Genomic DNA, 13,332 nt, shown 5'->3' with positions numbered 1-13,332 from the left:
GGCTCCCGGGGAGACAGGGCTACAGGAAAGGCAGGGTGGGTGTGGGACAGAGGTGGCCCTACCTGGGTCCCAGCTTGGTGGGGTCCAGGATGCGGTCTTTGCCCTTCCACTGAATGAGTGGCTTGGGGTCCCCTTGGGCCTCACACCGCAGCAGGGCTGTGTGGCCCTGGTACACAGTCGTCCGCTCTGGTTCCACCTTGAAGGTGATGAAAACTGGATGGGAAGAGACCAGGGAGGGACAAGGAGTGGTGAGCAAAGGGGTTGGCAAGGTGCAGACTGCTGCCCCAAAGGGCCTGCCAGCCTGGGCCCGGGGCTCTGCCACGGTCGCACCTGCCACAGTGAGTTGGACGTGGGCACGGATCTGGCCCTGTGGCCCATTGGAGGCAATGCAAGTGTAGTTGCCAGCATCATCTCGAGTCACCCGGGCAAAGTGCAGAGTCCCGGCGTTGTCCGTCACCCACTCGGGGAGACTGCTCCCATCTGCAGGAGCAACAAAGGGAAATGATGGGATGGACCAGAGTTACACGGCTGGCTGGCAATATCCTCAGTCCCTCGCCTCTACTCAAAAACATGCCACCGCTCCTGACCACTCACAGGCAAAGTCCAAACTCCTAAGCCAGGTGTTGGAAGGCCCCCATTATTTACTGCTTTTCCAATTTTTCAGTCTCACCCCTCCTACTGCCTTGTGTAACGCTCCACCTCTGCCAAACTGGACTGTGACTGGGCCCAGAATTGGCCTCGTTCTCATCCCACAACCCATCACTCCTTGCTCCCAGAACCTGTTCCTGCTCGGCCACCATCCTGGGCTTCAGACCTACTCTGAGAGGAAGGCATCTTCCAAGAGCAACTGGTTTGCATTCAGGATTCACTAAGCGTCCTTCCTCCAGACAGCCTGCTGGCCCCACCTGCTGCTGACGGCAGCTCTGAGCTGGGCTTCCTCGGTCTCTACCCTGCCGGCTGCCCTGCAGAGCCTTCCAGGCAGTCGGGCGTACATGTAGTCCCCGCCTCCAGAGAGGCTGAGAAAGGAGGGTCACTTGAGTCCAGGAGACCACCCCGGACAAAAGTGAGACTCTATCTTAAAACATTTTTAAAAATAGGCCAGGTGCGGTGGCTCACACCTATAATCCTAGCACTCTGGGAGGCCGAGGCAGGTGGATTGTTTGAGCTCAGGAGTTCAAGACCAGCCTGAGCAAGAGCGAGACCCTGTCTCTACTAAAAATAGAAAGAAATTATATGGACATCTAAAAATATATATAGAAAAATTAGCCAGGCATGGTGGCGCATGCCTGTAGTCCCAGCTACTCGGGAGGCTGAGGCAGGAGGATTGCTTGAGCCCAGGAGTTTGAGGTTGCTGTGAGCTACGTGACGCCATGGCACTCTAGCCCAGGCAACAGAGTGAGACTCTGTCTCAAAAAATAAAATAAAATAAAGCAATATTGTGTGCAAAAAAAATATCCATTTTTAAGCCCCACTTCCCCCAGAAAGATCCCCCAGACCTGAGCAGAGAGAGGCCACCTCCTCCTCAGAAACTGCAATCCTGCTCTCTCGCTCTCACTGTTGGTGGGAATGTAAAAATTGGTCCAAACTTTAAAAAAAAAAAAATTGGCAACTTGCATCAAGGATTGTAAAAATGTTCATACCCTTTTATACATAATTATTGCATTTCTGGGACTCTTTCCCAAAGGAATTAAACCTAAATCCAGAAAAAAACTTTGGCTTAAAGATGTTTATTGCAGCAATAAAAAAAGGGAGGGGGTGTTAACAACCCAGATCTCCAACATTCAGAGAATGTTAAAGTAAATTACAGCGAATCCAGTCACTGGAATATTATTATAATCATCAAAACCAATATTTATGCAAAGTATATAAAGACATGGGGAAATGTTTGATAATGTTAAGTTAAAAACGATATAAAAATACATATATTCAGCTACATTTTCTATTTCTATAATAAGCATGTCTCAATCATACAAGTTCAATAACTGAAGCTGAATGTACAACTGCTATGTGAAAAGAAAAAGATACGCATAGAAAAAGAAGTGGACACAAACCCAAAGATGATAAATGGTGGGATTATGCATTTTTTTCCTCCCAAAATTTTCTAAAGGAGCCCATGTTACTTTTATGTTGAAAAGGATAATCTATTTTGGAAAGGGGAAAGGGAAGATTTCATAGCACTGTCTGGATCAAGCCAATCTCTGTTGCCTTGAGTCATCTTACACGTTGTCCAGTGCTGTAATCTGATCCCTTTTGTGTCTGGCTTTTTTCTTTTCTTCCTAACTGGACTATAAATCAGCCCTACACTTCTTGTCCATCCCACACTTCCTCGCACGGCACTGGGCACTCAGCTGGCCCTCAGACACGCACACATCTGGACAGTGGGCAGCCCTGCCTGCCCCCACCCCATGCCAGCACAGTACCCACCTGCCCGTATCCACTTAATGGTGGGCTTCTCTCGGCCTGTGGCTGAGCAGGGCACCGTAGCCTCCTTGTCAAACTCCATGCACTGCTGCGGCTGGGGCGGTGGTGTGAACTTGAGCTTTTCTGTTTCAGTAGAGGGTGCGTAGGTGGGCGAAAAGAGGAGGAATTGAGGAAGCTGGATAGCACCACCCCCCAGCCGCCTTCGTCTCCTGCCCTGCCAGGCAAGGCACTCTCCCCAGACATGCTGGCTCACCCAGCACTTGGACACGGGCTTGGGCCTCGATGCTGCCAGCTGGGGTGCTGCTCACACAGCGGTACCACGTCCCATCATACACCTCCACACTGTTGATGCGCAAGGTCCCATTCTTGGAGACCTCGAACCTCGAGTCCTACAGCATATGAGACATCAAGAGCTGTCTCAGAGCCTGAACCCACACCCATATCTCCCTGGGGGCAGCCTCAGGGGAAAGGGAGCTATGGAGAGGAGCACAGAGGAGAAGCACAGGGGGGCATTCCCACACCCATCCACCAGCAAGTCCTCTTTCTCACCTCTGAGATGAGCATCTGGTTTCTGTACCAGATGACCGTGGGCTCTGGTGTGGCCTGGGTCAGGCAATGCAAGTAGCCTGGTTTGCCCTCCTCCATCTGGCTGTCTTGGGGCTTCTTCAGCCATGTGGGCACAGCTAGAGAAATAGGAAGGAAACAGTGATGGCTGATTAACAGGTCTGCAAACCAAAGGACCCAACCCCAAGAAATTCTAATATCCCACTGGGCCCTGAGTTCGGAAACCCCAGGCTGCTCAGGGTATAACGGCAGCAGTTACTCCTTAGGGAAGGCAGAGTCTTCTGAATGTTATCTTAGTTAACTGTCACAATAAACCCCAAGGAGGTATGCAGTCCTTTTTTTTTTAAGAGACAGGATCTGGGCCGGGCGCGGTGGCTCACGCCTGTAATCCTAGCACTCTGGGAGGCCAAGGCGGTGGATTGCTCGAGGTCAGGAGTTCGAGACCAGCCTCAGCAAGAGTGAGACCCCGGTCTCTACTAAAAATAGAAAGAAATTATCTGGCCAACTAAAAAATATATATAGAAAAAATTAGCCGGGCATGGTGACACATGCCTGTAGTCCCAGTTACTGGGGAGGCTGAGGCAGTAGGATCGCTTAAGCCCAGGAGTTTGAGGTTGCTGTGAGCTAGGCTGACGCCATGGCACTCATTCGAGCCCGGGCAACACAGCAAGACTCTGTCTCAAAAAAAAAAAAAAAAGAGACAGGATCTGCCTCTGTTACCCAGGCTGCAGTGCAATGGCACAATCATAGCTCACTGCAGCCTCAAATTCCTGGGCTCGAGGGATCCTCCTGCCTCAGCCTTGTAAGTAGCTGGGCCTACAGGTGCATGGCAACACACCTGGCTCATTTTTTACATTTTTTTGTAGGGGAAGGATTTTTTTTTTTTGTAGAGTTGAGGTCTCACTATGTTGCCCAGGCTGGTCTCGAACTCCTGCCCTCAAGTGATCCTCCAGTCTTGGTCTCCCAAAGCTATGATGATGCCACTGCACTCCAGTCTGGGCAACACAGTGCAAGACCCTGCCTCTTAATAAAAAAAAAAAAAAAAAAAAAAAAAGCTAGCCTTGATTTCTGGTTTCTGTCTGCAATCCCCAGCACCATTAACATTCATCCTACACAAACGCAAACTACTTAAGCTCCAAAATATATCCTGAATTTGACCATCTCTCACCTCCACCACCACTGCCTCTGTTTAAGCTCCTTCAACATCTCCCCTAAACTATTACAGTCATCACTAACTGGCCTCCCTGTTTATACTCTTGCCCCTAACATTCTAGTCTTCTTAGGACAGCCAAAATGATCTTCTGAAAAATCAATCTTCTGCTCAAAACCCTGCAAGGACATCCCAACCGACTTGGTGTGGTAGACTGTTTGCAAGGATGGCTGTAAACAGTTCTCCCATCCCTTTCATCTCTTTGCAATGTGATGTCAACACTTTCCCCATCAAGAGGCAAGGCTTATTTCTCTACTCCCTGGTATGTGGGTGGCCTGTGACTTCCCTTGTCCAATAGAATGCGGTGGAAGTGCTGCAGCTTCCACTTTTGCCATCTTGGAACCCAGTCTCCACCTGAAGAAGCCTGGGCTAGTCTGCTGCAGAAGCCACATGAGGGAGACCCAAGGCACCCGAGTCAATAGCCCCAGTCAACTGCCAAACATGTGAGTGAGGCCATCAGGGACCAGCCAGCTGACCATCAACTGCCTGCAAACATGTTTGAGCCCAGCCAGCAGCACATGGAACTAATGAGCAGTCCCAGTTAAACCCTGTGACAGAGTCACAAGCAAATCAACGGCTGTTGTCTCAAGCCACTACGCTTTGGAGTGGTTTGTTATGCAGCAATGGATAACTGATATACTTGCAACACAAGCCAAAGTCCTTATGATGTTCTTACAAAGCCCCATGGGATCTAGTTTCCACCTCTCAGGCAACCTCAGCCACTCTCACCATCATTTATTCAACTCAAGCCACACAGGCAACCACTGTCCCTCCAACATACAGGTCCATTTCTGTCTCAGGGCTATCATGTGGCTGGTTCCCTCCTTAATTTACATACCAGCTCAAATGCCACCTTCTATAGAGGTCTTCCCTAAACTCCCCCTGGTCCCCACCCTGTCTCTGTCACTTTCCCTATTTTATTTTTCTTCATTGCTCTACTGCCACCTAAAATTATATATTTGCTCATTCAGTTGTTATTCTTGTTTGCTTTGTCACTCTACTAGAATATGAGCTCCACAAGGGCAGGGGCGTTGGTCTGTTCCGCTACTGCTGCATTCCCAGGACTGGGAACAGTGTCAGCACAGAGAAGGCACTCGACACACCTCTCTGAGATCTCACTGACTGAACGCTGTCCCAGAGGCAGAGTGGGACCCGTGTCTCCAGCACTCAGCACCTGATCTGGTCCTGCCTGTGTCACCACTCTCCCTCAAATTCCACAGGCCGCCTCCTTGGAGTGCAGCGAGGGGCACGTGGCATGGCTCAGTCAGCGTCTGGAGAATGACTGATCAAAGCTAGCAGTTCCCAAACTTGAGCACACGTAAGCATCACCAGGAGTACTTGTTAAACACACCTCTGCCTGGTCCCCACCCCACAGTCTGGGTCGGGAGAGGTGAAGTGGATCCCTGGACTCTGCCTTTTTAAAAGTACCCCTAATGGAGCAGGTGACCCACAGACCCCAGCTGGAGAAAGTCTGACTGTGTAGCTTGTCTTTGTCTGCATGTCACTGCGTGTCCTGAGAGCACCCGTCACGTGTATTCTGTGACTTCCCACTCGCATCAGGTGCCTGAGCACGAGAGGGCATATCTGCTGAGATTTCAGTATCCTAACAGGAATACTATCAACACAACCCCACATTTACAAAGCCCTTTTCACGTTCAAATCTTTTTCAAATTTACTCACTTGCAAAGATGTTAGTAATGTAAGGGTAAGTGGAAGTAGCAAGTTGCAAAATTGTGTGTGTGTGTGCGCACGCGTGTGTGTGTGCACGCGTGTGCTGTGGATATTATAGTTTGTATTTCATATCCTTTTAACTTACCATGAAGGTTTAGAACAAGGCATGGTATAAAGAAAGAAATAAACAAATCCCTACACCTGTAGCAAGCGTATGCAGGGTTTACCATATGTATTTTTGGTCATATTTATTGCTTTCCCCCCCTTTTTCCCATAATTAATGTTTATTAAAGAAATTCCGAAAGTATAGCAAACCAATACAAAATAAAAATCGCCTATAATTTTGTCCATTGCTACCTCCCAAAAAAGAAAAAGAAAAATCTTTTTCATCTACTTCATTTGATCTTTCCAACCATCTAGCAAGGTAGGAAGTAGATTATTAGCCCCATTTTATAGATGAGGAGACTAAGCCCTAGTAAGTGGTCACTCTGTGCATTGCAGGCAGAGTGGGACCCAGGTCTCCAGACTCCTAGTGCATTGCTCTTTCCTCTGCAGACATTTTTCTGTGAGGGCTGTCACCATTTCCTCTGATGCACCCCTCCCAGCCTCTGTGCCTGGCTCTCCACTGCCTACTCCAGCTCCCCGCAGTTGACTGATTCCCAAGCCAGCAGGCTCAGAGCTGAAAGTGCCTCAGGTGAGCACCAGGGAAGCCTCTGTCCATCACACCCAGAGTCCAAGACCTCCTGTGACCTGGGCTACCCTCCACCTCTCCTCCACCTTCAGGGCAAAGGTGCTCACTAGCCACGGTGATGTTGACATCCTGTCGCCGCTGACCAGCCAGGTTGGCTGCGTGGCAGGTGTAGACACCAGCATCGCTCTCAGTGGTACTGGCAAACACCAGCTCATGGCCCCTCTGGTAGACCCTGCCGTGGGTAGGCAGCCGGACACCGGCGTGTTCCCACCACACACTGGGCTCTGGCAGACCTTTGGGGGGCAGACAGGCCACATGCTCCTTGCTGCCAGCTGTGAACACCCGCGGCTCAAACAGTGGCATGTCTTCAATCTCTGCAGGGATGTAAGCAGGAAGGGAACAGCCCGATTACCGTGGGTCTCAGGGTACATGATGTTCTCCCACAGCAAGCCTAGGCTTTTTCCAACCACAAACCCTCCCATGTAACCCTCTGTATCTCCTTTTCCTACCCCCAGCATCCTCTTCCTCCCTCTTCCCTCCAAGCTGCTTTCTGAGGGGAAACAGGAGCCTATGTGCCACCAAGGTCAAAGGCAGCCCCCAATTCAGTATCCCAAACGAAGGGACCCACCTGCCAGGTGAAGTGTGGCCTCCAGGATGACGGGTGGGCCCCTCTGCCCCTGGCCGATGCAGCGGTAGACCCCTGCATTGCGTGGCCGGACCTGGGTCAGCAGCAGGGACCCATTGACAAACACTGTGGCTCTGCGAAGGTGTGGGGGACTGCGGAGGGGAGAGAGTGCTATTTGGAAGAAGTGGCCCATAGGCCTCCTGCTAGAGGGGAATGAGAAGGAACCCTGTCCTGCAAAGGTCGGAGATGTAGGAACGAATTGGACAGGAACAGGGCGAGAAAAGGAGGGCGACACTCTGCTTTGGTAGGTATGTGTGTGCATGTGTGTGCATATGCATGCATGTACACACGTGTTGCTGTACATGTGTAAGTGTGTGCTCCAACTAACTACAAAAGATTCAGCTTTGAGAGCAGTGAGGCAAACAGCTACAAGTGAGAGACAGGGAATAATCAGCAGTGTGCAACTGTCAAGACAGAGGGGCCACCTACCCACAGGGCCAAGCTGAGAAGCCACCCAGCTCTAGGGGTCAGAATCCCCTGGGCCATACCACATGAACTACTGATGATGTCCTCAGGGCTGAAGCCAGGTGGGATTCATGCCTCTAGCCTACGAGCCACACCCCCAAGAACCATGGTCATGCCTGACACCCCAATGATACCCTCTGCTCTCCTAGAGCCTGGGCAAGGAGAGAAATCCCTGTAGAGTGGCTGGAACCTTCTAGCACCTTCTGGAGGTGTTTGCTTCCTCAAAAAAATGTGTGTGTATGTGTTTGTGTATGTGTGTGTAATGTGTCTTTGCTATCCTGGACCTTAACAACCTACATCCCATGTCCCTCCCATCCCTGGGTCTCTACCCATCCCCACTATCCCAGAAGACCCACGTAGGCAAGAGAGGAGTGGGTAAAGAAGTAAAGCCACCGCTAGCTCAGAGTGCCTTTGTGCAAATTGGAAAAAGATGCCCTACCCCAGACTCTTCCCTTTGTTAAGACTATTTTGTTAACAGTAAATACTCTACTGCCATCTGCTGGAAATTTGAAGTAACACATGTAGAAATCTATGATATCTGTGATATGAATCATACCCCCTTCCGGAGAACACACATGTGCAGTACACAACCAGTACCACTGTACTGGACGGCTCCCTTACCGACAGATGCCTTACCGACTACGGTTAGTGATGGGAGTCTCATCCTCAAAGACCCACTGCAGGCTTGGTGGTGGCTGGGCTGAGAACTGGCAGTGGAACATGGCCTCCTCATTCCTTGCCACTACCACGTCCTGGGGTGCCAGCACCACCTTGGCAAAGCTTTCATCTGCAGCAGGGGGAAGTATGGGGGCATGAACAGGCAGGCCCCTCCCATCCACCCTCACCTCCCGCCTCCCCACCCCAGGCTCACCAGCAATGCTCAAGGTGAAGTTCTGGCTGCTGCAGGCCTGGCCAAAGGCATTGTGGGCGCAGCAGGAGTAGAGGCCACTGTGCTCAGGGCCAGCCGGCCGGAAAGTCAGGTTCCGCTCCTTGCTGCTGACTGTGTGGTTGCTCTGACCATCGGAGAGGGGGGTCCCATCTCGGAACCACTGGTAGGCAGGCCTGTGGGGCAGAGAGGGTCAGCAGCAGAGGGGAGGGGTACTCAGTGGCCAGTGGAGAGGGTATGGAATCAGAGGGTCAGGGCTAGGCCCCTCAGTTTACAAATGGAGAAACTGAGGCCTGAGGAGAGGAAGTGACTTGCATAAGGGCACAGAATTCAGGGAGAATCAGATTGAGATTCTAGATCTCTCGCATCCCAGAATCCAGAGATGGATCACTCCACACACCACGTGGGCCTCCAAAGGCCCCCCGGGCTGGTGTGGGCAGCAGCTGGGGAGGAATGAAGAGCACTGTGGTGGTGGAGGGAGGGGTCACAGGATGAAATGAGGTCCATCTGCACGGTCTAGGACTTGGGGAAAAGTCCCTACCTGCCTGGAATAACCCCTCCCTCCCCACCCTCCTTGGCTCCTTACCGAGGGTGTCCATCAATGTGACAACGAAGGGTGACCTGGGTCTGTGGCTGGATCTCAGCTTCTGAGGCTGGATGCTTCAGGACCACAGGACCTGCCTCAATCCCTATAGCAGAGGCCACGGTTGCAGTGAGGGTGGAGCAGAGCAAGGGGGGGAAGGAAGGAAAGGAGGGCAAGCAGGAAACCATGGAACCTTAAGGCTCCAGAGCCAACCGGCATGGGGATGCCTCACGGAGCTGAGGCTGGGGGTATTGGTAGCAGATATCAAGCACCCACTCAGCCCTGGCAAGTCAAGCCTGCCACTTGGCCAAAGCCTTGACCGCCCTTTCCATTTGTGAAAGCATCTGGCGGATAAATGGGCCCAAGACCTCAAGGAAAAATATTTTTTGAAAAAATGAAACTTTTCACTTCCTCTCATCCACACAAGCAAAATGAGCCAGTGACAACTACATTCTGCCTGCCCCATTCAACTGGCAACGGGAGAAGCCGAGGCAAAGGAGGGGTCCCCTGGGCTCAGAAGTTGAGGGTCTGCCAGGGGGACTGGGCACAGCCCTCTAGCTCTCACATTTGATGTTGAAGGAGGCGTTGGCACTGCGGGCTTCCTCTCCAGTGATGTCATCCCGAGCCACGCACTGGAAGCTGCCGGAGTCCTGCAGCCGGTCCACAGCTGCAAAGCTCAGGCTGCTGCCTTGGGCGAAACGCCGCTCAGTGTCCTGGACAGGGGCTCCGTCGAGCAGCCAGTACACGTGCACCGGGCCTGGGGCCTCGACTTCGCAGCGGAGCAGTGCCCGGCGCCCCTGCAGCGCATCCTGGGAGGACGGCTCCTTGATGAAAACGATGGCTGCCTGGGCACCTGCAGATGATGACATGGGACAGGCAGGGTCAAGAGGAGCTGCAGCCTCTGACCTAGCACAGGACAGGAGGAGGAGGAACGGGGCTGTGTATAGAGGAGGTGTCCAGTGATTGCAGGTGTGAAGGATCACGATGCCATAATTGCCAAGTGTCCACTGAGGAACTTTTAAACTGTGTGGGGTGCTCTGCCGGATACAAAAACACAGTACCCTCTCCTCAAGAGGCCCCAAGTCTGGAGGGGCACATGGAGCAACTCTAGAGGACACAGTTGCGGTCATGGAAATCCCAAATGAATGTTGCGGGCAGTCAGTGCCTCCAGAGCACAGAGGAAGAACGGACCCCGGAGGGCAGGGTGGCGGCTGACCATGCAGAAAGGCTTCCTGCAGGAAGAGGGCCTGGACCTGCAGGGCCAGACCACAGCAGGTCTTGATGCCAGGGTGAGGGGCAGGGACACTGCAGGCACCTCTCCCCACCATCCACAATCAGGAGGCTGAGCAAAGTTAAACCATAACCCAAAGAGCATCCTGGAAAGATCACCTGCCCTCACACGCCGCCGAGGGTGCCTGCACCAGAGGTGGTCACAGGTCGGGGAAGCTTTGAATTCCACCCACAGATGCTCTGCAGCCCAGCGCTCCCCAGGGCCTTCTTTGAGAGAACCCATCCCATCACGGGAGGAGCCAACACTCCCTAGAAACCTGGGCTACCGTGAAAGATGTGTCAGGGTCACCCATACGTCTTCCCTTCTATCCCTGAGAATCCACCTGTGGCCAAGATCAGCTTCCCTGTGCTCAGCTGAGAGGTGAGCCGAGTGGTTCCAGGTTTTTAACTGAAGTCCTTTCTCCTCCTGCACTGCTACAGTTCAGCTCTGGCTGGGGCCAGGGGGCCACCCATGGACAAGGAGGTCCCTAGAACCACAGCCAGTGGGGACAAAGGGAAGGTAAGAAGCCTGCGCTGAGCAGCAGACGGGTTAGGGAGGTGGAGGGCAGGGCCAGGCAGGTGGGTGGCATGGTTACGGCAGCAGCAGGAGTAACACACTGGGCTTTGTTCCTGGCCCACGTGGGTGCCTTGGAGCCGCTGGGCCTTGAACACGGAATAGGCAGCGCCGCCCCCTCCGTCCCCTGCCCCCCGCCCCTTCTTCCCCCTCCCTGCTCCAGAAGAAACAGGCCACCTGGGACTGCTACATAAAGTAGCAGGCTCTGCCTCTGGCCAACCTAGGCCAGGCAAAGGCAGGAAGGAAGAAACTAACAGGGTTCTCCCCATCCCCTCCCAGACCACTGGAGACTAATCTTTCTTTTTTCTCCCCCTCCTCTCCCTGGAGACTAATCTTGACCCAAAGAGCACACTTCCAAGTCCCTAGAGGTGGGGTTCAGTGCTTTAGGGCATGAGAATTGGAGTCCTCATAAAGTCGGTATCAAGACAAGTCCAGGATCCCCCAGGGTGGGTCCCCATGAGGGGCTGCCTCTGGTGTTGGTCCATCTTACAACATTCTCCGAGGCACCAGCCTGCATCTCCCAACACAAAACACACTCACGGAGCCACTTTGGCACAAAGCACCCCCATTATTACTTCTTAATGGGGCACTGTTGGTTCTCTGGGTGGGACAATTCTCCATCCTGCTGGGCTATCCCACCCACCATTCCAGTTAACAAATCTGCCCTCCAGGCACTGCTGAGCACCCCCAGCCACTGTGACAATCCAAACACACCCCTACACATTTCCAAGTGCTACACAGGGGTGTGGCCCTGCCCCTGCTGGGCATAATGGCACAACCGCTCTGTGGTACAGATGGGGAAACCCAGGTGCAGGTATATGAAGGGATTTGCCCAAGATCAGACAGCTCATGTGTGGCAGAGCCAAAAAAGCCAAGTCCAACTCCACACTCTTCCCAGCCCCACCGAGGGATGTGGAAAAAGCCCTGGAAGTATCTATCCTATGATGGGAGTCACGTTCCCCACGATCACAGCCAGGTAATGAGGTAGACACACCTCTTGCAGACAATACCAGGTATATAAAGGCACACAGCAAACACTGGCTGAGCTGACGAAACCTCAAAGGAAGTATGAGGTAAGAACTGGAGTATGGGGCTGGGCACGGTGGTTCATGTCTATAAATCTAGCACTCTGGGAGGCTGATGGGAGAGGATCGCTTGAGGTCAGGAGTTTGAGACCAGCCAGAGCAAGAGTGAGATTTCAGTCACTGAAAAAAACAGAAAAATTAGCCAGACATGGTGGTTCACGCCTGTAGTCCCAGCTACTCAGGAAGCTGAGACAGGAGGATTGCTTAAGCCCAGGAGTTTGAGGTTGCTGTGAGCTATGATGATGCCACGGCACTCTAGCCCAGACGACATGCTCTGTCTAAAAAAAAAAAAAAAAAAACTGGCGTATGGGATACTTCTTGAGCACTTCTCATGACACAAATGGGCAGATTCGGACTGCGACCCTAGCGGGCCTCTGCAAACGCGACTCACCAAATCTCAGAAACCTCAACCCGGAACCCCAGGATGCTCATCAAAAACCAAAGAAAGACCACCTGCCCTCAGAGTGTGGGCAAACCCCCACTTTCCCTCTCAGCTTCCGCAGACAGGGTGGGGAGCCAGGAGCGGCACTCACGCAGAGGAGAGCTAAGGGGTTGGACTCAGGCTGGTTGGGCTCAAATCCTGCCTGTCACACTCAGTATGTCCGACCTTGGGCAAGTACTGCAGACTGTGCCTCAGCTTCTTCTGCCTCTCAGGAGGTTGTCATGCATTGTAAACATGGTAACGCGTGTAGTGCTTTGGACGGAGCTCACCTTCAACGGCAGCTACCATTAGTGTTCTCACAATCACCCTTCCTGCTCAAGGACTCAAATTCTAAGATTAGAAGGCTCCCCCTTCACCAAGACCCAGGACGACTCCCAGACCCTGACAGGGAAGGAGCTGCCACAGCAGAGAAGTCTGAAGGGAATAATCAGATGGTGGGTGGGATGGAGGGAAAGGGGCCCTGGGGTGGCAGGAACCACAGACCACCTGCCACAGAAGCCCGAGCTGGGAGAAGAGACAGTGTGACTCAGAGGGACCCCCAGCTCTGCCCCAGCCACCCCCACCTCAGCCTCCAGCACGCCCTCCTGGGGCTGGGTTGCTCCATGGCTGTGGTGAGAGATGCTGCATTCCCAGACTGCCACTCAGAGCCCCCTGCACCCCCACGACAGGGCCTGGGAAACATCAAAGCCAGCCCCGAGGGGCCCTCTGCCCTGACGTCAGCTCACAGCAGGTCCTGGTTAGTGCTTGGCTGGGGCAAACTTTAGATGTTTCCAAAGGCAGGGAGAG

At 52.8% G+C, this 13,332-nt stretch overlaps 1 protein-coding gene across 1 annotated transcript in view; it reads right to left on the bottom strand.

Annotated features, from left to right (window-relative positions):
* PTK7 (protein tyrosine kinase 7 (inactive)) overlaps positions 1-13,332 on the bottom strand; it is a 58,992-nt gene that overhangs the window by 14,968 nt on the left and 30,692 nt on the right. Inside the window, exons 2-12 of the mRNA XM_045542002.1 lie at positions 9,742-10,029; positions 9,180-9,282; positions 8,579-8,769; positions 8,344-8,494; positions 7,186-7,334; positions 6,665-6,931; positions 2,971-3,104; positions 2,675-2,810; positions 2,425-2,544; positions 331-480; positions 63-213 (exon numbers count right to left, since the gene is read on the bottom strand). Of these exons, the coding sequence (XP_045397958.1) occupies positions 63-213; positions 331-480; positions 2,425-2,544; positions 2,675-2,810; positions 2,971-3,104; positions 6,665-6,931; positions 7,186-7,334; positions 8,344-8,494; positions 8,579-8,769; positions 9,180-9,282; positions 9,742-10,029 (1,840 nt within the window). The remainder of the gene's footprint in view (positions 1-62; positions 214-330; positions 481-2,424; positions 2,545-2,674; positions 2,811-2,970; positions 3,105-6,664; positions 6,932-7,185; positions 7,335-8,343; positions 8,495-8,578; positions 8,770-9,179; positions 9,283-9,741; positions 10,030-13,332) is intronic.

The sequence above is a fragment of the Lemur catta genome, chromosome 2 (genome assembly GCF_020740605.2).
Source record: "Lemur catta isolate mLemCat1 chromosome 2, mLemCat1.pri, whole genome shotgun sequence".
NCBI lineage: Eukaryota > Metazoa > Chordata > Mammalia > Primates > Lemuridae > Lemur > Lemur catta.
Note: the sequence above shows the minus strand (reverse complement) of the source record. Positions and strands in the feature narration are given on the sequence as shown.